Source organism: Lotus japonicus, chromosome 1 (assembly GCF_012489685.1).
Source record: "Lotus japonicus ecotype B-129 chromosome 1, LjGifu_v1.2".
NCBI lineage: Eukaryota > Viridiplantae > Streptophyta > Magnoliopsida > Fabales > Fabaceae > Lotus > Lotus japonicus.
In genome coordinates this window covers 35,378,871-35,403,041 of record NC_080041.1, presented here as the reverse complement: position 1 = coordinate 35,403,041, position 24,171 = coordinate 35,378,871, and the positions used below count along the sequence as shown (strand labels likewise).

The 24,171-nt window shown below is 35.6% G+C and overlaps 2 protein-coding genes across 10 annotated transcripts; one reads left to right on the top strand and one right to left on the bottom strand.

Annotated features, from left to right (window-relative positions):
- Window positions 1–8,032: 8,032 nt before the first annotated feature.
- Window positions 8,033–16,976, bottom strand: LOC130734530 (protein ANTAGONIST OF LIKE HETEROCHROMATIN PROTEIN 1-like). 9 transcript variants are annotated; one of them, XM_057586987.1, is made up of 13 exons: window positions 16,606–16,761; window positions 16,274–16,352; window positions 13,831–14,175; window positions 12,769–13,739; window positions 12,226–12,463; window positions 11,106–12,054; window positions 10,865–10,978; window positions 10,249–10,523; window positions 9,364–9,712; window positions 8,957–8,988; window positions 8,569–8,632; window positions 8,377–8,469; window positions 8,033–8,196 (listed from the first exon to the last, which is right to left on the bottom strand). In XM_057586987.1, exons 3-4 carry the CDS (start codon window positions 14,173–14,175, stop codon window positions 13,119–13,121), a joined length of 966 nt encoding a protein of 321 aa, XP_057442970.1. In that variant the 5' UTR covers window positions 16,274–16,352; window positions 16,606–16,761; the 3' UTR covers window positions 8,033–8,196; window positions 8,377–8,469; window positions 8,569–8,632; window positions 8,957–8,988; window positions 9,364–9,712; window positions 10,249–10,523; window positions 10,865–10,978; window positions 11,106–12,054; window positions 12,226–12,463; window positions 12,769–13,118. The 9 variants fall into 9 exon arrangements, with proteins under 9 accessions (XP_057442970.1, XP_057442975.1, XP_057442967.1 ...); XM_057586992.1 differs by having other exon boundaries at window positions 11,106–12,015; XM_057586984.1 differs by having other exon boundaries at window positions 11,106–12,463; window positions 13,831–14,768; window positions 14,850–16,352.
- A 240-nt stretch (window positions 16,977–17,216) lies between these two features.
- Window positions 17,217–23,444, top strand: LOC130734532 (E3 ubiquitin-protein ligase SIS3-like). Its single transcript, XM_057586993.1, has 10 exons — window positions 17,217–17,438; window positions 17,525–17,563; window positions 17,736–17,802; window positions 17,938–18,011; window positions 18,748–18,886; window positions 18,967–19,059; window positions 19,281–19,346; window positions 21,086–21,205; window positions 21,363–21,476; window positions 22,684–23,444. Exons 1-10 carry the CDS (start codon window positions 17,410–17,412, stop codon window positions 22,834–22,836), a joined length of 894 nt encoding a protein of 297 aa, XP_057442976.1. The 5' UTR covers window positions 17,217–17,409; the 3' UTR covers window positions 22,837–23,444.
- Window positions 23,445–24,171: the final 727 nt, after the last annotated feature.

Sequence of the window (24,171 nt, the reverse complement as noted above, 5' to 3'; positions counted from 1 at the left end):
ACATTTTGCAACATAAATGTATGAGTAACAATTTAAAACCGCTATAAAATTTTCTTTTTCCTTTTTATATGTACTCTCGAGATTGTGGTCGTCGAAAACCGTCATATTTTGACACGGTTGAGATTGGGGCTTGAGGAGGAATTTGGTATTAGTGTGGAAGAAGCAAGTGCCCAGAGCATCACCACCGTTCAAGTCTTCAAGATGCTGCTGATATGATTGATAAACTTCTTGGGAGCAAGGCTTAAATTAGCTAAGAGGACATAACATGTCCAGTTTGGAGTTTTATTGTTTGTTTGATAGAAGGGGATTTTGACGTTATTATTTTGTCTTTTGTATTCCAGTTCTATTCTTTAAGTAACTGCTAGATACTTTCTGGACCATATTTAATTTGGATTACTATATATTACTAATCTGCAGCTTTTGTTTTTGCTGGTTTTCTCTAGCTGATTTTTTCTCTTTCTTTGTATAGGGTTGGGTACCCCTAATACCCCTTTATATATATAACATTTTAGCTTATCAAAAAACAAACTATATAGTTTTAATTTTGCAAGAAAAATAAATAAATCTATGTATGTTGAATGGTGGTTTTTTTTTTGACATATTTGAATGGTGGTTGATATTGTACATATGTGTACAAAAACCATTATTGTTGTATAAGTAATCATGCTCAACGGTACGATGCCATGGTGTGGATTACACACGGAGTTGCTTGTGTTAAAAGCAATCTTAGTAAATTGAATAAAGCACATTAATGATGTTTGGATCAAAGTGAAATTGAGGGGGAATGGGATGAGAAAAGAGAGTGTTACATTATTTGAGAGTAAAGGTTTGTATTTAGTTTGATTTAGTGAAAAAATTAAATAAGATGTGAGAAGAATGTAAAGTAGGTGACAAAGTTGCTTTTAATAGTTTTTGTTTATACATAGAAATCGGAAGGAAATAAAATTGAAGATATAAGTCACTCCAACTTGTTTCTTCTCATTGAGAAAAGTGAATACAGGGCATTTTATGTAAAAGACTAAAATAGTTATTATTGGCTTTCGACTAATTTGTTTGATTGTGCTTTTGGTTTTCGATTTTTGAAAACTATTTTTTAAATCAATTAAAAAATAAAATTTATATTTTTTATAGGCAAATATTAGAGACGCGTTTACACAAGGTGCTTTTGACCCACAATAGTGGGTTTTCCAGTTTTAAAACAAAATTCTTAATTATAACAATAATATAGCATTAATTAATATATGTTTCTTAATAACAACACATCTTCATCCTCGAAAAAACTTTCTCAAGAAATCTCCATCTTCCTCACCTTCAACCCAGCAAACCCTGAACCAACCCCCAACCCATCACTCCATCTACCTCCCACTCATCTTTCCTTCAAAAACCCAGCAAATCCAGAACCAACCCCCAACCCACCCACCACCAACCGAGAACCCACCATCACCTCCTTCTCCATCGTGACCACCACCACCTCCCTCCCCCCCCCCTTCTAAATCGCCACCACCACGCTCCTCTGCTTGCCACCGCCAAAAGCATTTTCAAACACAAGCCGGATCCTTGAATGCTTCAGACACTAACGATTAAGCACGCCTAGAGGTCGAAGTGTTTTAGAAGGCTCACCCACATAAGCCTAGATCCAGGTGATGAAGATGAAGCAAAGGAGCAAAACCATTTGAAGAAAGAGAAAAAATGCAAGGAAATAAAAATGGTTTGGGAGAAAATGGTATTAGAAGGAACGAAAAATCACATGCCTCTAAAAATTCCAAATCTAGTGGTGGTGGTTGTGGCACTTCAATATCCTTTTTTTTTTCTCATCGATACCCAGAACGACCTGCAACTCAAATCTGAAACCAAATCACCCAGATATGGTGGTGGTTATTATCGATCTGGTGGTGGCGGCTGTGGGGATTGTGCCAACGGCATTGTGGTCTTCATCAAAGGGAATCACCACCACATAAAGGAGAAGGATTGGTAGAGAGCGATATGGCTGACCAATTACAAACACTAGCAAAATTATGAATCTTTTTTACAGTTTAAATCCACATGTATAACGCGTCAACGGTCATGCCTGACTGAAGTGACAATGCAAGGCATCGGGAACGTGACACTACAGCCAAACACTATTTTCAGACAGAATTGAAAAATGGTCAGGTTCCTTCCTTCAATTTTTCCCATAGCAAGGTGATAGGGTTTCTCCGACGTAGTGGAGGTTCATGTGTTTGCTCATCCCCATTAACATTCAATAAGATGCCATTGGTGGATATAGGGATGGCAATGGGTCTACCCGCTTAAATTACCCACAATGGGTAGGGTAAAAACCCGCAAGATGACTATGGGTAACCCGCAAAAATTATCCAACCCGCCCCATACCCACACACACTTTATTAATTATTTTTATTATATGCATACACACTTGAAAGTATATATATCAACAAACTTAGTTAAAGTTTCAAACTTTCAAACTTACTCTTTTAAAAATGAATGATTTTACTTATTAAATACTTAAATAGTCTTTTGTGTTTTTAATTTATGCTCTTTATTTTATAATAGTAGTTATATTATTTTATGTTGGAGAATGGAAATTGCATTTTCATTAACTAAATTGCGTGTAATGGGAACGGGCATATAGGTACTTAGAGGGTACGGAGACGGGCATTCAAATTGCTACCCATGCGAGTATGAGAACGGGTACGGGTGTCTTTTGAAAACGCGGGTACGGGGACGGGTACTATAATACCCTACCCAAACTCTACAAATTTTCATCCCTAGGTGAATGTGATATGCAAAATATACAACATAAACCAATTAAGATGAAGATGAAGCAAGAAACCATGATGGTGGTGAGAGAGAGTTAATCGTGTTATAATTTTTGGGTAAGAAAAAATAGTGATGATGATGTGGAAAATAACTCATGTTTCACGTTTTTGGTTGGAAAAAGTAATAACAAATATGTATCGAGCTGTATGTAACTTTTGTCCTATTTTATATTTCTTCAACTTATTAACAATTGATAGTCATTAAATAAAAAATAAAAAATAATATTTATATTTATTATAATATGTAATATCTTGACACACGACATTAAGAAATATAAACTAATTAAATTAAAAATTATTATATATTGTTCATTTGATATAATTTATATGATGAAAATAAATAATAAATGGTTATATATATTTTCTAGATATAAAAAAGCATACAATAAGTACTGGTAGGGTCAACCGATTTTCGATACCCGTCCAAAACTGATTTTGAGTCGGTCTTATCAATTAGGGAAAACCAACAAAATCAGTTACCTTATCGGTTCTTGGTTCCGATCGGCCGGGCTAGTTGGATTTTTCTAAACGCTACATATTATTAGAGGAATGACGAGGAGGAAAGGGGTCGGGAGGGGAAGAAGTTTCATAATTTGGTTCAATATATTTAGAGGAATGAAGGAGCGCCTAAATACCTCCTCATTCGATTTTGCTCCCCTCTAATATTGAGGGATTTAGAAGAGGAAGAACACTCGTCTACCTCTTGTTCCATACTTGTAGCTCCTCTTGTTCCTCTTCGTGCATATTTCAGATACTCAGTTGCGTCTCAATGATCTAGTAAATGAGGACCGTTGAAATTTTCGGCAGCTATACACAGTGTTTTCGAAGGACATAAAAGCCACGATTCTATAGGTGAAATTGTGTTTGGTTTCTAGCCGTGATGATGCTTAGACTGGTGCAATAACAATAAGAGCGACTACATAATAAGGGATGCATATATGCTCGACTTCATTATCAGTTGCGCAAGACAAAGGACAATGAAAGTTGGCAGTGGATTTGGCGTATAAAGGTTCCAGAGAGGGTGAGATTTTTCATTTGGGAAACTTTGCACAATGCACTTCAAGTAAATGTGCACCGATTCCACTATAATATGGCTAACTCTTCATCTTGTTTCTCGGTGTTCAGCGGAGGTGGAAGATGCTCTTCACTGCCTTCGTGACTATCCACAATCTAGGGAGATTTGGATGAGGTTGGGTGCTTTCCCCGATTCGATTCGCAATAGACATGGTATTAAGTTCGTTGCCTTCAGAGTATATGGAAGTGGCGTCCCTCAAGCCTTAACAACATACTAACTAAGGCGACAATAAGAAGTCTCAATCGAGAAAAAGAGCTTTGTTATTCATTCCGAAGAGAAGTTTGGTGAAATGCAAGAATTGAGACGTTCCATTTATGGGTGCAAAGTTGGGATTTGACACCACACATGGTATGAGTTTTTTGAAAAACTACTTTGTGACATGTCATAATTTTTATGATTCGTCTTTTAATTGTTCGTAACATTAAGGATTTTCCCTCAGAAAATGTCACCTCGACTTTCTTTTATCATTGAACCCAATAAAATTATTAATATCAGCACTTATTTACATTTGTAATCTCTAATATTGAAAATTTGAAATGATATCCCAATTGGAGCTTAAACCCATGAAAACGTTTATTTTGGAGTGGTAGTTTTTTGACACAATTTCTTTTACTACCACTCTATATCTTTTTTTAACTTTTATCTCTTTCTTTAATTGTTATTTCTCCATCTTTTATCATACTTTTTGAGGGTCAATGCGCATTTTATTAAGATGAAAAAGTCGCATCTACAAAAAGAACGTTAGCTACATCGGGAGGAGATCATCCCACCACAAATTACATGGATAATTAACCGCAAGAGAAACTATAGTATGAGCTACATTATTTGCTTGGCTTTTGACATGCAAGAACTCTAGCTATGTTCCTAAATCGAGAAGCCAAAACCCACAGTTTGAATTACTTGTGCTGAATCTGCTTCAAAACAAGCTTCTTCAATCTCCATATCTAGCACAATGCAACGCCATGGCTTCCGCCACCAATGGACTTTGCCGCTGCATTTCAAGGAAAGAACCAGCAACCAGCAACTCTGCTCTAGACGATCGAGCCACGAATCCTAACATCAAAGGATGGCCCAAATACGGGAGGTCTCCACACAACAAATGGATCTATGATAGGCTCTGATACCATATTAGAAATTGGGTAGGCCTAACTCAACCCAAAAGCTAGCTCAAGAGTTGAGGTTTGCTCTACCCTTTATAAGCACTTGGTTGGTCAAATCTCTAGCCAATGCGGGACTTCTAACAAATCCAAAACCTGTGCGTGTTTCTCCAGACCAAACGGCATCAACATTAATTTTAATCTTCCCCACCGCCGGCGGCTACCAGCGAGGCACCTCCTTCTCTTGCTTCCGTGCACTACCATCCCCATCTTGCTGGTCTTGCCACTCCACAAGCTGCGACAATGCTAAAGACACACAAGTTGCTGGGTCCATGAGCTTATTGTTAAAAATTCTGTCATTTCGTGCCCACCAAACAGCCCACAAACAATACAGAATTTGAGCCACATCATCCTGCTCGTGCTTACTAAAGACATCCATCAACCACTGTGAAATTCTTCCCTGAATTGCTCCATTTTGTAGCCCCATAGGATGACTAAACCACAAGACTCTTGCCCAATTACAATGAAGCAATACATGCTCTTGATTTTCCTCCATTTGTTGCTCGCATAAAGAGCACTCAATTTGCACCTCAACACCACGTTTTGCTAAATTTGAGTTACAGGGAAGTATATTGTGAATAACCCTGTAAGCAGAATGTTTAACTTACATTAACAAAGAATGAACAAATCACCATTTTAATCATGAAAAATACTGGGGTTGTTTAAATCAACCCAAAAGATGATAATTAATTTTTTCATCAAAAAAGATCAATATAATCATTTTGTAACATTAACTAGGTAGGTACCCGTGCGATGCACGGATGCTATTTAAAAAAAAATTATATCATATTTTAAAATATATTAAAATATTAAATAACTTTTTTTACATGTTTCATTAGACCAAAAATGTTTTATCATCCATTCATATCTCATCATTTTTTTCTTTAATATTATTTATTTAAAAATTAGTTATTATACAATAAAAGTTTCATTTGATGTTAATACTTTATAAAATGAGTTTAATGGATAAGTATTACACTGACATTCAATCATTCTATGCCACATAGGACTAACAACTACATTCCTCTTTTATTTATGTTAATTTGAAATTGAGTTTTCTGATGTGAAGGAAAACAATTGAATGTTTATGTCAAAAAAAGTTTACACTAACGGTGTATCTACTCTTTTCTCTTCTAAATAACACTTCTTGTAAATGACAGCTCAATCTGTGAATGACAATAATATGTGAATGACAATATGCAGTTTTGGCTATTGAACTGATAATGTTTATTTGGGCAAACTAAACGTCACCTTAATTGATATAAGAACCAATTACTCTGTGAAGTCTACCTCATGAAGTTTTAATAGCAAATCACTACCACAATTGACATAACATTTTGGCTATAGCCATGTGCCAGCAAGCTTCTCAAAGATGAATTATTACTCGGGTTGGCAACAACTTTTGACATTATACATATTTGATGTCACCAAAACAAAAAGAAACTATTGTATGAGTAGTATTAATGGGAAGGATGGGAACGGCACCATTTTGTTCTATGATACCAATTATAGTTATCTTCTACTATCAGGTTCTTCCATTTTGAGTACTTCCATCAAGTTCTACAAACAAAGAAAAAGAATTCCAGCATGTACAGTTTCTACTACAACCAGATAATGTTTCTATAACTCTTTTAGAAAAATACTACTATATATTACTCAGAATTGATATCTGATTAGCCTCAATTCTAGGGCAAGGCAGTTTGTGCATGAACAAAGCTATTGAAATAGGAGAAAGGAACAAAATATAAAAATATAAAATGTACACATAGAGGAAAGCAGTACCTTTTTTTATGAGCAACTTTTGATACAATGAATTTCAACCGCTCTCGTACATGTTCATGTTTAAAGCAATTCGTAGTTGCATCTATGCTAGTTCAGGGGAGGACATGCTATTTTGGAAAGAAGAAAAACTAAATTCCACAAGCCTTTCTCAGAGCTCTCTTTCACTGCTTAAAATGACTTCTATCCAGATAGTAAATTGATTTTCAATTGCAAGGCAATGACATAGCTTTTCCAAGTTTTGAATCATTCTATTTATTCCAGTTATTTAATCAGCATCGAAGCTTTGCTAACACCGCACACCTACATATTATATTGAGTGAATGTAGCAGTTGAGAAGGAATGTTTGGTTCCTCAGAATTCCAATTGGATTTCCCTTTAAATGGCCCACATAGCTCTTCCATGTTTGCAGCTTCTAATAGATTCTCCATTGACATATTATCTTCTAACATCCACAATGCACTTCAGTCAATGAACAAATAGTAGAGGCTGAAGGAAGAATCTCAATACCTCAACTTGTCTCATAATAAGGGCTAAGAGAAAGATTCACATCTGAGATCCTGTTGAAAGATTCACAGTTGTAGCTAAGAGGGGTTGAAGAGTTCTCAGATAAAAATCCGTCAGATTTTGAATCTAAGAGCCACTCAGAGTCTTCATGTTCAAGACTGAGTAAAGAATTTAAGTAACTTTCTTCCTCGTGATCTAAAACCTCAGAGTCACACTTGTTCTTAGAGCAGCTAAAATTATCAGCAGCATCATTCTCTGACCTTGCATTTGGGGTAGCTGCAGAAACTTCCAATGTAGGTTTTATTCTGCAATCAATAAAATAGTTGACAATTTCTATTATTAGGACTTAGGAGGAATATTGTCTAACGCTAATTTCCTCTATTTGGGTTATCTTTATATGCGTCAATCAAAATATTAAGACAACCAAAATCAAATTAAAAGTTACTATGTGGGATATCTACTGCATGTGGATTGAGGTGATAGATGATGATACAAAAGTTTAAAAATCAAGAACAAAAATCAACTACCACAACCCAACTCCCAAATCAAATGATGCAAAGCTAACCAAGGCAGAGTTTGGAAGGGGATGGTGTGAATATCTACAAAATGCTAAGGAATCATGGGGTGAAACATAATAAGAGAAGAAATAACTAAACTACTGAAAGTAGGATGGACAAAAGTACTCTTACTATTCATACCTTCCATCTGACACCCAAAACTTCTTCTGCACTCAAATCCCATTCGATGAAAGAAGCACAAGTTTTTCGTATGAAATGAAAGCACACTCAGGGATGTAGATAGCCCCACCTAAATGTGTCGGATCTCCCGTCCGCCACATATCTATAGTTAAACTGTGTTTTGCCTGACAAAGAAGAAAATACAGTATGAGAGGCAAAATAAAAAACTCATACCAGACAACTTTGTGTGTTGTGGAGAGAGACTCAATATTGTTTGCAAAACATCACAACATTCTAGAGACAGAGCAGAGAACCACAAGAAAGAACAAAAATATTAACATGAAGATATGAATGTCAAGGTCTACCTTGATATATGGCGTTGCTTGTAAGTTTTCTTTAATCTTCTCCTCTAGTTCTACCTTTTCCAAGTTCTCAATTTCTAAGAAGCCAAACACGACCTAAAGAGGACATATTAACAAAATGAGTTAAGAACTACATAGACACGTGGCTAAATGCCAAAATTAAACCCTATTCATGGAAAGAGTCGGATTGCTTACCAACAACAGAACCCCACACACATCAGTTCTCAAGTGTTCAGGAACTGGAACCAGAAATTCAATGCTAAACATAGAACAAATAGATATTAGCTATTAAAAGAAAGTAACAGAGAACAAAAAAAATTAGTAGTCTACACCTCAAATAAAATTGAAATGACAGGAAATTGTGTTTGAGGAAAAAAGTACTGTACAAATTTTATTATTTGAAAACAAACAAAACCATCTTACTAACATTCATATTATGTATCAAGTTGCAATATATCATTTTATCCTTGCATCAAGACAATGCTTTTCATATTTTTAGTCATTATTGATCAGGGGGCATAGATAGAAACCAAATACTTGATTAACATTAAATCAAAACTTAATCTGAGGCCCAAACACATACCTCCTCCAAGTGGCTTCAATCACACACCTGCACTATCCGAAAACCGAAATCCAGAAAAGAAATAAGAACAAGTAACAGACTACATGCATGAAAAACACAATGAAAACTAAAATAAATAAAAAATACATAGAAGAAAATGGTGCAACAGAGAAACTGGAACCCTGGTTACTGAATACCAGGAGCCCCTTGTGAGCAAAGGCAGAAAATTTTAGAGAAAAAGAAACTGCAAAATGAAGAAAAGAAATTGGCGTGATGAGGGAAACTCAGACTACATATATCATATTAATTGACTCACCAGGCGCAGAAGGGGGCAGGGAGGAGAGAGAGAGAGAATATTACTGACTACATAACATCTAATATGACACAAAGTACAAGCCAAGCAACTCCAACAACTCTAACTGACTCACCAAATAACAAAGCTGCAAGTACAACCACTGTTGAAGGCTGAGTCAATTATAACCTGCAATATATCGAGGAATGATAACCAGCATTTGAGAGTGGTGGCGGCAGTGGTGGACTGGTGGTGGATGAGTTCGGGGTGGTTGATAACTCGGTCCAGCAGTTGCAGGGTAGCTTGGTCCACCCACATATGGGTTCGAGTAGTTTGTAGGAAATGGAACTGGATGTGAGTGAGGGTTATTGATTTGTTCTTGTTTTTCTAGTCCATGGAATGAAGCTAGAGCCATTTGTTGTGGATACGCTTGTCCAAATCCACCCTTCTTTCCATGATCTGAGAGAAATATTCCTTCCCCCCACCTGTATAACAAAATATAGAGCTGAAATCACTTGAAAATACTTTTAAAAATTTAGTCATGTCTAGTTATCAGTTGGTTGATCTTAGAAACAACATTTCACTCTAATATACAAAAGTAAAAGGAACTCATTCTATGGACTCAATTACAGGGTGAAGCTTATAGGAGTAGCTTCTGGGTTTCAGAGTTGATTTTGCTGAATGAGAAGCTGATCCAAACATTTAATCAAAACACAATACTCTAACTTTAGTTTTAACTTATAACAGACACACTTAATAACATGTTTGGTTCCGAAGTGAAATGCTCGATAACAGTTCTAGTTAAAAGCTAATAGCAAACATGCCTAGACTTATGTGGGAATGGTGAAACCAGACATTTACTTAAACTTCAATCAAAGTTGTCAACTTTTCCACAAAAGCATGACACCCAATTTGAGTATAGTGAATTAAGAACTGGGTAAGAAAGCAGAAAAAAAGAACTATAGTGGATCAAAAAGTAATTATTTTTATTTCATTTGAAGGTTGTGAAATAACCATATACCTAGGTGTGAATCTACCTCTTCCTTGTCCTTAAAAACACGAATTGAAACATCAACAAACCCACTTGGCATGTTGGATTTCTTCTTCCTCAATTGGTAACTCCCAACTTCCTCACGCCTCAAAATCTCAGAGTTTTGGAGCTGCTTGACAAGAAACTCCTTGAGAAGAACACTTGACACAAAGTACAAGCCCAGCAACTCCAAAAACTCTAACTGACTCACTAAATAACAAAGATGCAAGTACAGCCACTATCGAAGGCTATGAATCAATTACAACCTGCAATATATAGATGGAACATAGTCAAAGTAAGCAACATTGCTTACAATCAGAACTGAACTAAGAATTTGAATCAAAACAAAGTTCACTCAAAGAAAATTTCTCTTATTATTCTACACATTGAACCGGAACATGGTTATCAGATAATTGGAAGAATTCCAAGCGACGACATGCTGAAACTCTTCCAGTGACAAAGTAATCTCAAATCAAAGACTAAATTTAGCATTTAGCATATGCTTCCTAATCCAGGCTAAAACTGAAATCATGAAAATTTTGAAAAAACTATTTTGCTCATGAATGAAAGTATCACATTATAAAAGCAGTATAGATAATTAATCTACCTTTTCCAGCTTCCCTAAACTAATAAGCCTCCTCAACCTTGTACTCAATGCCGTGTAGAAATTTTGAGGAACTTTAATCTGAACTTGAAATTGAAGCAATGCATGCGACTTCGACTGAGAAATCAAAATAAAAGAAGTAAGAATCTGAATTGAAAATAAAGTACGTTGTGAGGATTGGATGTGGAACCTGAAGTAATAAGAGACTGAGAAATTGAAATCGGAATCGAATCCAATGCTCTACCTCGCAACCCAATCACGAGACCATCATCTCCTTTCTTGTCGCCACACCCCGCCATCAAAACCCCACCTTATCACCACCAAAGCACGAGAGTAATAGGTTATGAACAAAAAGCTTCGAATGTGGGTGGTTGGAGGGATTAAATAGATGAAGAAGAAAAGTTATAATGGTTTTAAACTATCAAAAAAGTATGCTCAAAAGTTCAGTTTTTCTGCAAAAGTAACATTAGATATCAGAGAAGATGAAAAAACATGAAAAGTACTCAGAAAAGTAGAAAAGTGGTGAAAACTGAAAAGGCAAATAAAGTTGATTACCACCAGCTAAAATAACAAAAAGTAACCACATAATAAGTTTAAAATAGACCTTCATTACATGGGAGAAAAACCCTTATGTGAGGGGGCGTTTGTTTCACGGATTGGAAAAGGATACCCGGGAATGTTGTTCCCGGGAATATTATGATGGGAATGCTATTCCCAGGCATCTTTAAAAAATCTGTTTGGTTCACAAAATCAATTCCCGGGAATCTTTTCCAATATTCCTGGGTATAATTACAATATATGTTTGGTTCAAAATGTATATTCCTGGGAATAGATTGGAAAATTCTTAAAATACCCTTGTTATATAACCACCATACTAACGTTTATATTTATTTGAAGAACTAAAAATGCAAGGTGATCCAATCGAAGTGCGTTACAAAGAATACACTGAGAGGGGTATAATAATTGATCAGTTTACCTATTGTATAAATAGTTACAGAGAAGCTACAATGTCAAAGGATCCTAAATTTGATCACATTGAGATCAACGAGAAACAAAGGTCTTAAATGAATGTGTTGAAGCTGAGAACTGGCTTAGGGAGAAGAAGCAACAGCAGGACTCACTTCCAAAATATGCCAATCCTGTACTCTTGTCCGCTGAAATAAGAAGGAAAGCTGAGGCTCACATGGAAAAAACTGTAAATATGAAGTAAAACAACATTTTATTATTTCCCCAAATTATGGTGCATGTACCAGTACTTTCCAAAGGAAACAATATTCAACAATCAATTCAGCCAGTACAGTGCCAGGAAACTCAGAATATGGGTAAGCAAGTGTTAAATAAATAAGGGATACCATAGGACCTACCAGTTCTTATATAACACTCATGACTTTGGAATGAAACAAGCACCAAGAGTGTAGAATAACCAGAGGAATGCTGCAACAAATCAGCACTAACAAGCCTCCTATTGAAGGTGAAAATTGCTTCCAAAATCCACTCCATGGCCCACCAAGAACACGCCAAAAGCCCACCCACAAATCACCAAAATTTCAACAGACCTTGATTAACCAAAGCACACACCAGTGAAGCCAAAACACAATCCAACTGAGTTCCTCAAATCCCAAATAGATACCATTTGCAGCACCAAAGTTTCCAACCAACAAAACCAATTAAAAACTGATATAAATATGCAATCTTTTTTTTGAAAATGAAAATATATTAGAAATAAGGTGATCTTGAGAACAAACTCTCTCAAGTGAGAACAACAACAAAGGAAGATACAATGCAAAAACAGAAAAAAAAAAAAAAAAAAAAAAAAAAACAGAACAAGAACAACAGACTAGAAAGCTAGAACCAAACTAACTAGTACATCAACTAACTAGAAATGAAAAGAGCAAGACCAAGGCAACCTCCAATAAGGTGAGTGAACCAGCATATCAAACGAAACCAGCCAAGAACTACACCAATATAGCTGCAGCAACATCTTAGAGAAGATGCAAACACCAATTTTGCAGATCGGTACCAGCTCAAAATGCAAATTTCACAGCATCAAATATTGCAGTTCTGCAGCAGCTCAATTTACCTTGTGATAGAACTGGGAACTCCAATAAATATGCAATCTTTCAGTTACAAATTCAAACACCATTGTGAAATAATACTAGAACTGCATATTATTCAAACTTAATTAAGACTTGTCCTTCTAAAAACGAAATTTAAATACTAAGTACTCATAAAATTAACAAATATAAAGCTAACAAATTCAAACACCATTGTTATTCAAAACATAGCGCACGAATTCCTCCTTCATTTCGAGTGTATCAACAGAAAAAAAGCAGTCGCTCAGATTACTGTTGTTGGTGATCAATATAGCTGCCTTTATCACATCCGCGTTAGACAATCCTTCAATTTCTCTTAACATTGAGTAAACTTGAGTCCTCCGATCAGCTGTCTCTTTCTCAGGTAAAAAGCAAGATGTTAGTCGGTTAATATTCTCAACAGTTCCAGCATAGAACTCACCAAATTTGCTCATTGAATTGGCTAAGCTTTCACTAATGTCATCATTCTGCTTGGCTTTTTTACACCCACGCCGTCCACCTCTAGATCCAGAAGCATCAAGACCCATTGGTCTTGCTCCTTGAGTGTTGTCATATGTAGGTACTTCTGGGAATTGAGACTCAATGTTGTTGTTATCATCTTCATTCAAATTTACTTCAGGCTCACCACCTTCTTCTGTTGGAAAAAACTCCTTCATCATAGCAAATGCGGCATCAGCTGGACTTTCTGCATGAGTTCCTGTTGCCCTATCTTTCCCAAACACAATATCCAGACTATCAAAGTGAGGAAACGGTTTGCCATACAAACCAACTGCAACAGGGTGTGACTGCATCAAACAAAAAAAATGTATCAAAAAGATGTATGAATTGTATGTTTAATTTAAAAAATACTATTATAAATGGTATATCACACATTACCTTGCACCATTCTCTGTATATTTCTCTTTCTACCACAATCATATTCCTAGTAGGATCCCACCCAAAACCACTTGCACTTGGACCAAACATATCTTTGATTGCAAAATATTGCTTCTTGATATGCTTTACTCTTGATTCGATGTGAGGACTTGCTTTCAGTTTGCAATCTGGAATCTTTGTTTGAAGATGCTTCTCCAATACTTTTGTATACCCAGGTTTAAACGAGTTAGCATCAGCTTTCCATCCATCATCCACCAATTGCAACAAACCAGCCACCAATACTGCATCTTCTTCTGCAGTCCATTGTCGTTTTTTTGATTGCTGTGATTCAGTTGTGCCTTCCATCTATATTACAAATACATTATTGCATAGATAAAACAATTATAAAAACCAAATTCACGATATATACATGACTGAAAGTGGACAGTACATTTAAAATAAAATTTACAAAAAAAAACAAAATAGCATGACATGACATAAAATTTATCAATGATGTCCAGCTCTCCATGTATTAAACATTTGTTGTGCTAAATCATCCCTCCATCGACTCCATGTATCACTTGGTTCCACGACGGTTATCATGTCACCGAACATGACTTCATTTGAGGAATCTAGATCACCTAAATTTGTTTCCAATGGATCCACAGCCATTTCTTTGCGGATATGGTTATGTAAAAGACAACAAGCAGTGATTATTCTTCCTTGGGTTTTAACAGGATAGAATGATTTTTCTCTCAATATAGCCCACCGTCCTTTCAAGAGTCCAAAACATCTTTCAATCACATTTCTAGCAGAAGAATGTTTCATATTGAAAAATTCTTTTGGTGTAGTTGGTTGTGCTCCATTCCTCCACTCACTTAGGTGATATCTTTGAGATCTATAAGGAGTAAGAAATCCTTCCCCATTCATATAGCCAGCATCACATAAATAATAATGCCCTATCATGAATAAAATTAATATTATTATGACAAAATACATAATACCATGGATTGTTTATTATATAAATTTGTACTCTATACCTTGAGGAACCTTTAATCCATTAGGTTGAGAAATAGCATCTCTGAGGACCCTAGAGTCAGCAGCTGAACCCTCCCACCCAGGCAAAACATATATGAATTGCATATCCGGAGAACATACACCTAACACATTCATAGCTATCTCGCCTTTCCTTGTTCTGTATTTACTTTTTTCAGCTTCGGGCACATTGACCCTGATGTATGTGCCATCAAGAGCTCCTAGACAATTCTATACATTTCCATAACTATAACAGTTAATACATAGCAACTAAAGTTTAAGTCAGATGTTAATAAAAAACAGATTTGATTAATTTTCTTATGTACCTGGAAGTATTTCCATCTTCCATCAGTGCTGTTTTCCAAAATAGGCCTAGGTTGTTTTAACAATTCTTCATGACACCTCAAAACTGCCAATAAAACTTTTGAAAAGTGTCTACTAATTGTTTCCCCCGACCTAACAAATTGTCTTTTTATTATTCGGTTTTTTGCATGATGTGCTAGTATGTGTAAGAACATGGCCACTAACTCTTCAACACACATATGCCTAGTAGGAAGTAGTCCACCTACAGTTCTCAACATTTCACACAGCTTATGAAATGCCGCTCTATCCATTCTTGTATTCTCAATACAAGCCACATCATTCATGAAAATAATCCTATGGAAATGGACCTCTCGAATTAAACTTCTTTCATAACAATCCCATGATCTCTTTCGCTTTTTCAACCGCCTACTTAGAACATGGTAGCATATAAACATCATAAACAAAGCTAAGCAATTCAACATCTGTAAATATATTATTAATATTGCTACAATCCTTTTCTTCCTTTGTCGTGGTTCCATCGATTCTGCCATGATCAAAATTAAATTATACTTGGAAGATCTCCATAATACTATCTCACATACACATAAAAATAGTAAATAAAATGGTTCAAGAAAAGGGATGGCAAGAAACTAAAACAGAACTGGAAACAATTTGTTCAGATTTAAATTTTGAAAGATCAGCATGCAAAACAAATAACCATTCCAATAACTAAGATACATGACAGACACACATTGAAAGTATAGGCCTATAATGGAATTCAGACTTAGTTAACTAATGAAAAATGAAGTGTAAGTTCATCTAAAAAGCTAAAGAAACTACATCTGTTTTGTTCCAGTAGCCCCTTGTGCATATATACCCTTGAGTAAATATTAGATGAACTCAGTTAAATCATTCGAGAATAGTATAAATGAAGAAAAACAAAAGTAGGAAAAAAAGTGCTTGAGATTGAGAAAGATTAAATTTTGCTTAACTACTGGGTATAGAGTTTATCATCCAACTTAAAAAAAGGCTAAATCAGTACAATAATCAAACACATACACAAGAGAAAAAGATAATATAAACTAAAGCAATTAATTGAAAAAATAACATTGCAAATTAAGGGTACCTTCGAAGGAATGAGAACTGAGCTAGTGTTGGGTCCAACTTCTCACACCAATTTAGATAGTCAGGGCCACAAACACCACCTAAAACAAAGAAGTAGGTGGGTCAATAGCAGCAAAGTTAGAAACTTGATGGGAAAATTGAAATGGATATAGAAAAAGCAAGTGAAATTTTTTGACTAAGGGGCGTTGGATATAGCAAAATGACTCTATGCAAAAGCAAATTGAAAAGGGGGTAGCTAGGTGAAAAGCACGACATATATATAGCAAAAGCAATGGGTATGTTCATCCGCACCACATATGAAAAATCTGGGCACAAAAAACGAAACTTTCTAACCTGCACAGAGCAAGGTGAGCCAGATCTAGAGAGGGATGATGATTGGAACTTAATGCAGGTCACAATATATACAACGACACTGAGGATTCAGTTAGAGACTTTCTGGGATTCCTCCAGAAAAAATTGTGGGTAGTGGCAAAACGGGCGGGATCCGTTCTTCACTTCCCGGGTTCAGCAAAAAAAAACGTGGGTAGTGGTAATTAGGGAATTTCCCACAAAAAATTCCATTCCCTTTTCTTCAGGAATGAGAAAGGCTTCTGAATGGGCATATGACTTACCCAGGAATGGAAGATACCCGGGTATATGTTTTTCAAATCTGCTACCAAACACTGGAATGTAGATTCCGGCCCAAACATTCCCGGGAATCCTTTTTCAATCCGTAAAACAAACGCCTCGTGAATAGTGGAAAAAATGTAAGCCCTTTGTAGTAGTTATAGATACTTCATGATGACTTATTGACTTCAATGCCCGTTTCAAACCATGCATAAAAAAAAACATTAAAATTGATCCTTAAAAATGACTAAACTAATCACTATTAAATTTTTGGATGATGAAAAAAAGGGTAAAATAAGGTGAAAATGAAGGTAAAGAGTGGGTGAGTTCACTTCAGTTATAACTAATCACTATTCAATTCCCTCCCTCGCTCTCTCTTGCCTTCAATGTCCAAATTGAAGATCAACAACTCATTTCATGAAACATCCTTCTCCATCTCCAATTCCCCTCTCCTCCAACTTCCATGCATTTTCCACTGCTGTATAACCCCCTGATACGACACCGCTTCATTCTAGGGTTTCCCCTCCCGCCATGGCCGTCAGAGGAGTCTATTTCAAATGGTTAGTCTCGATCTCGATCTTTCTCTCTTCATTCTCTTCATCCCAATTTGATGATCATCGAATCGAAACACGCTTCTTGCTTGCAGGTACGATGGCTTTTTCTTGTCCATGCTCGCCATCAGTGTGTATCCTTCAACAATTTTCACCTTCTGCTTGATTCTCCTAGTTTTTCTTTCATTCTTCCAAATTTTTCATTACTATGATGAGCAAAAAGAATGAAATTAAACATGAATTTCATCAAATTCAGCAAATGGGTTATCGCATAATCTGTATTTTCTTTGACAATTTGACTTATAGAGCTATTGTGGCTATTAATTGGAAGCGGTACCATTCGTGTGCTCACCCGTTGCACATTTGGATTGTGGTAGGGTTTTTTTTATTTATTTAATGATTGGTTTTTTGATTTTTTGATTTTTTGATTACTAGATTGCTATTTCTGGTTTCTTGATGTTGTTGACTCAGAAGTTATGCAATTGTTGTTTTTCTTTTGATGGTGCAGGTTCACTACACTACTGTTTTTGTTTTCCGGGTTTTGATGTTTGTTGATAATGGCCTTGCTTCGGGAATGGGTTTGTAAGGCCTTTCAATCTTTCATCTTTTGAGGTTATTGTTCTCGAATTTCTTATTCCAATTTGAATAAAGAAAATTGTAAGTGCATTTGTTAATATAGGAACTAGAAAGTCTGGGTGAAATTGGAGTACAATGAATGAATTGATGATATATGAGGTGTGGTATTTGATTGAAAATTAGGGATATCTGAATAAGGGTCAAGGGAGGGCTTGCATTTTGTTATTACTATTATTTTTGCACATAGAATAATCAGGGTGTCAACTAATAGATTGTTAATGGAATCAATCTAGATGAAATCAATGTGACCGTGTTTAGTATGGGTAGGACTTTTTGGTTTTAGCTTTTAACATTAGAGAATAGTTGTTCAGGTAGTGTAGCCATTTGCTTGAAATGGTGCGGCAATTCCTGCTATAGATAGCATGGCTTGGGTTAAGCCTATACTGTAGAAATGTATGGCCAAATTTCTATAAATAGATAGTCACTGTGTCCTGTGATTTAATGGGAAGTTACTTTTTATATATTACACTTTGGAATATGAAGTTTCCGGTTTTCATTTCACTTAATTTTACTTGACTGTTAAGGGTCAGAAACTCAAGTGCAAAATCATTTTTTTCGTGGCTGATTTCTCTGATTTCATGACATAAAACTCACTAAACTGGTCTGGATTTTTAGGAATTTGTGAAATCAATTTACTAATTCAGATGCTTTTATTTGTCCACTCTTTTGCCAATGCTTCTAGAGATTTTGGGTGGCAGCAGAGGTATGCTCGATTTTGTGGAAGAGTAGTTGTGCTTTCAATCCTTTCAATGCTTTTCTACCCATTTCTTTGGGCTTGGACAATAACTGGTACCCTGTGGTTCAACAATTCTAAAACCTGTGTACGTTTTATTTTTATATAATACTCAATGGTACTTTTTTAAACAAATGCATAGTGCTTAATCTAAATAATTATGTGCAGTTGCCTGGACTGGGTCAGAAATGGGGCTTCCTCATCTGGTTACTTTTTAGCTACTGTGGTCTCCTTTGTATTGCTAGCCTGTCAATCAGGAAGGTTAGCGGTTCTCTATGTTACCCATTAGATGTTTCTATGACTTTGTTTCCACTTTTCATAATTAAAATGCACTAAGAAAAACTTTTTTGCTTAACATGTCATTCTATTTTTGTTACTAAATGACCTATCAGCTGCACATGTTTGGAGAGGCTGTTTCCTTCATTGTTTCTTATCTCTCTTTTGGTCCTCTTTCAAGTTCTAGTTTGGTTAATTCCATGCAGTGGTTGACACGGAGACAAGCATATTTGTTAGATGCCCAACAGGGGATTCCTGTATCCGAATATGGGGTAAGTTTTACCTTTAGGTCCTTTACTGTTTTTCATATGTTTGACATATGTACCCATCTTGATGTAAACCAAAGAGCCCTTATTGGAGCTTATTTAGTGCATTTTCTAGCACTCACGGAAACTCCATTTTGTCATGGCATGAAACTGCTATGGTTGGCATCAAACAGGGGTATTTCTAAACTGTATCCTGAATGAACTTCTCTTCCTCTTCTCCCTATCAAAATGAAGGGACATAAAAATATTCTTATTTTGGAACTGTGTAATAACTTTGGTTCTTTCTTATGAACTTTAACTAATCTGGCAATGATGCATCCTGTAAGCTGCCCATTTGGAGACTGCTAATTAACATTTTAGATTCTTTGGTTTTGTGCAAATTGTCTACATCGTATAATGAATTCAATTTATCACAGTTTAGCTCTTCTAGATTCTGAATAAGTTATGCTGTCTTCAGCCACCAGTTTATGGTTGGCTGTTCTGTTTGTTGTCCTTATATAACACTGTTCTATTGCACATTGTTACTGAGACACAAATCCTTGTTATTTGGTAACAAACTGTTAATTAACGAGCTGTATCAATTTTTATCATATCTCATTATCTCATGCAAACTTAATATCCTCTATGACTTTCCCGGATCTCCTTCAAGCTGTGGAGAAAGTATTGTTACCGTGTCCTGCTGCTTGTTCTTTCTTAAGTGTTGTGCCAATACCATTTTTCTAATCGTGTCTCATCATTTCAAACATGTTTCTTATTTGGGGTCCATGGGGGTTTTTAGAAATCTAAGATGGTATTTGGTTTGTTTTCATGCTGTCATTTTCATCTTTTATTATATGTTTTTATCATAACAGCAACAATAACAACAAAAGTCCTACCGCACTAAGTGAGGTCGGCTATATGGATCAGAATACGCCATTGAGCTAAAACAAGAACCAGATTTTGAGGGATAGTATTGATAATGAGGCCATTTTTAACAATATCTTCCAATGTTCTTTTTGGTCTCCCTCTACCCCTCTACACAAGACTAAAGACCATATGTTATCGAATCTTCTCACTGTGCCTCCAAAGGTCTTCTCTGTACATGTCCATACCGCCTTAATTGATTTTCCGTCATCTTCTCCATGATAGGCGCTACCCCAATATCTCCTCTTATACGATCATTGCATATTCTATCCTTTCCAGTGTGGTCACTCATCCACCTTAATATTCTCATTTCTGCTAGTCATGTTTTTTCTCATGTTTTCCTGTTAAAGCCCTACATTCGCTACCATAGAGGATAGCAAGTCTTAAAGCAGTTTGGTAAAACTTTCCTTTGAACTTAGTAGGTACTTTGCAGTCACAAATAACTCCTAATGTTTTTCTTTGTGTAACATCTTTGTTGATTTCCCCATTATCTTGTATAATTGATCCAAGGTACTTAAACTATGAAAACTGTGGTATGATGTCGTTTCCAAGTTTTACTTGCAGATTACTTCCAACATCAGTCTTACTAAAATTGCAATGCATGTACTCTGTATTACTCGTGCTTAATTCTTTCTCCAACTCTCAAGTTTATAATCATTACGAAAATTCCACCTGATTTTCTTTTTGTTTCCTGTTTTTAAAATTTTGTGAAGGAAACAATGTAAACAACTTGAAAATGGAAACATGAAAATAGAAAAAAAAAACTCTACATTCCTATTTGATTCTCCATAGTTTAGGACTACAGGATGGTATTGGTAACTGTTGGTATTTTTTTGTGTCAGGTTCTAATTGAAATGATCCGAGTGCCAGATTGGGCATTTGAAGCTGCAGGTCAAGAAACAAGGGGCATGGGCCAAGATGTTACTCCATATCATCCTGGAATTTACCTAACTCCAGCTCAGGTTATTTTAGCTTATGTTTCTAGATGTCTTTACTCTTTATCATATATTGGAATTCTCATGAATTATTCATATCTTGTGCTTTTGCATAATTTGTCGGTTAGGATTATTTGTCAATTCTACTGCTGATTGTTGGGTTTCTTGTTGGAGTTGAATACAGAGAGAAGCAGTTGAAGCTTTAATTCAGGAACTCCCAAAGTTCAGTTTAAAAGCTGTTCCTACTGATTGCAGTGAATGTCTCGTTTGCTTAGAAGAGTTCCATGAAGGGAATGAGGTATACTTTTTCATAATTAAGGGTCCAAGGTCAGGCATCATATTATTTACTATGTGCTAGTGAAAAACATGCTTTTATCCGATTACTTGAATAGCTGATGGACCATGTTGCCCCATCTGACTACATATGGGGCCTATTTGGTAATAGTAAAAATTATACATAGATGCGCTTACTGAACATATTCAAGAGATGATGCAAACATGCATGCTTTTTGTAGATGATATGATTTTAGTGGGAGAGTTGCGAGAAGATATGAATTGTAAGTTAGAGATATAAAGACAAGGCTTAGGAAACACATGGCTTCCATCTATGTAGAAGTAAAACGGAGTATATGAATGCAAGTTTAACTAGAGACAAAAAACCCGAATGGTAGAGGTGAAACTTGGAAACATAAAATATAACAAGTATCACCCTCTAAGCTCCTTGGGTCTGTCACACGAAATGACAAGGAGAGGGAGGGAGATGTCAACCATCGAAATCAAGTAAGGGGGATGAAATAGTGAAAATTTGAGCATGATTTGTGAGAAAATAGTATTTCTCAAGCTTAAAGGATTTTACAGTTCAGTTATAAGACTGTCGATATTGCATGCGACTGAATGTTGAGCAATAAGGAGCCAACAAAAAAGTAAAAATACTCACAGAAATCAGAATGTTAAGATGAATGATGGTTATACAAGACGAAATATCATTACAAATGCCATCATTAAGAAGAAAGTTAGGGTAGCTCCTATTGTAGAAAAGTTGGTAGTCTCGCCTTTGATGGTTTGAACATGAGTAGATAAGGTCTATAGAAATACAAGGAGGGTTGACCTGATTGAGGAGATGTCAAATAGTCAAATAGTCAGAGATTGAGGAAAACCAAGAAAAACTATACGCTGAACAATTAAATGAGATTTATAGTTTAATGTTTTATTTTTGAACTAAATGCATGATAGAGAATATGGTGTCATAAGATTCGGGCACATGCTTATTGGAACTTATCTATTAAAAAATGCACTAATTAAACTCAAATAAGTGTTATTTGGTTTGCATCCAAACGTGTACCTACCTACTACTACTACAGTACTGCAGATTCCATCAATTTCTTTTCTTCGAATCTTCCATAAGTTCTGTTGTTTATCAAATTACTTTAGCTCTAAACTAGTAAGGGAATTTAGTTGTGATATATGCCAGTGTAATTGATTATTTCTAACTTGATGTGGTGAAGGTCCGTGGCCTGCCGTGTGCTCACAATTTTCATGTAGAATGCATTGACGAGTGGCTTCGACTGAATGTGAAATGCCCTCGGTGCCGCTGCTCAGTATTTCCAAATCTTGATCTCAGTGCTCTGTCCAATATCCATTCTGAGCCTCAAGTCTGAACGGTACCCTGTCATTATCGTGACAAGAACCACATAGGATACAAGCCATCCTTCTAGTCAGAGCTAACGTTCAAGTGATTACAGGACTTCTCTGGTCCCTTCAATATGTGTTGAAATTTGAGGGCCAGTTGGTGGTACAGACAATGCTTAGTAAAATGCTGAAAATGGGGTTGGACCTCTTGTGACTCAAAATATGTCAACTGAAGACCAGAGTGCTTCTGTGGAAAGCATGCCTGTCTTACTTATTTTTGCAATGTTTCTAAACTTCTATTATATTTCTAACCCATTGAGAAGTTGAAAGGGTACATATCCACATCCTGCCATTGCCTCAAGCTTTTAAAATTGGTTTACATTCTGACAAATCCATAAAGAAATGGATCACACCTCGCTTCTTCTTAGTGATGTTGTAGAAATAGGACTTGTAAAGATGAAATACTCTTTTTGCTTAGATAACATAGGTTAGAGGTGCAATTCTGCAATTGTTTTTGGTGATTTAATAACTAACAGTATGTTGTTTTTAATTGGGGCAATATTGTTTTCTATTTCTTGTAAGCTGGAGTTTGATATGGAAATGAAGTAGATATTTGGTTTTCTCTTTTCATTGGCCACTATACAGTTAATGGTGTGTCATATTTCGCTCTTCTCTATGTGTCTGCATGTTATGACTTACTCTAATGAATATCAGCTCGTGAAATGTTTTGCACACCAGAGGGCAGGGATTGCATAGCTCTTTTTTCCACCAAAATTTTAATTATTCTAATTTGTGTTTCAAAATAATCATTTCTTAAATTCAATAATTTTTTTTGCTATAGCCTTATTCATAATTTGGATAATTTTTTCAGAATTATTTGAAGTAATTTTTCGATGTATAAAAAAAAGAATTATTTGAAGTAATTTTTTGATGTATCAAAAAAAAGAATTATTTGAAGTAATTACTACAATTATATATCTTGTGTATGAAGTCATTGTCAATTTGTCATTCTCTTTTATTTGTCTTATTTCTCTCTTTTAAGCACAAATGAAGATACTTTACATAAAATTAAAATATAATAATTGATATATCAATTAAAAAATGTAATCAGCATGCACATAGTCTTAATCATAATATATTTTTGGAGTGGAAGTACCCACGAACGAACACGTTCAGGCCCTTGACTTCTGGTTCTGGTTTTCGTGAGTTTGATTGTGACTCTTGTGTTGTTCTTTTTAACTTGTAACATTTGAGCTGGTTCTTTCCTAGCCCTATATTCATATCCATGTCTTTTACAATAATTCTTGTCGTAATCATGAATACATAAAATACTCTCCAGATGGAATTTCAATTTTCGTACGTGA

Coding starts and splice junctions, on each gene's coding strand:
- LOC130734530 (XM_057586982.1), bottom strand. CDS start 15,686: ATGGAACCACGACAAAGGAAGAAAAGGATTGTAGCAATATTAATAATA. Junction 15,076..15,170: donor GAAGATGGAAATACTTCCAG/GTACATAAGAAA, acceptor GGAAATGTATAG/AATTGTCTAGGAGCTCTTGA. Junction 14,769..14,849: donor TGGATTAAAGGTTCCTCAAG/GTATAGAGTACA, acceptor TATTCATGATAG/GGCATTATTATTTATGTGAT.
- LOC130734532 (XM_057586993.1), top strand. CDS start 17,410: ATGGCCGTCAGAGGAGTCTATTTCAAATG. Junction 18,012..18,747: donor CTTGCTTCGGGAATGGGTTT/GTAAGGCCTTTC, acceptor CAATGCTTCTAG/AGATTTTGGGTGGCAGCAGA. Junction 19,347..21,085: donor TTCCTGTATCCGAATATGGG/GTAAGTTTTACC, acceptor TTTTTGTGTCAG/GTTCTAATTGAAATGATCCG.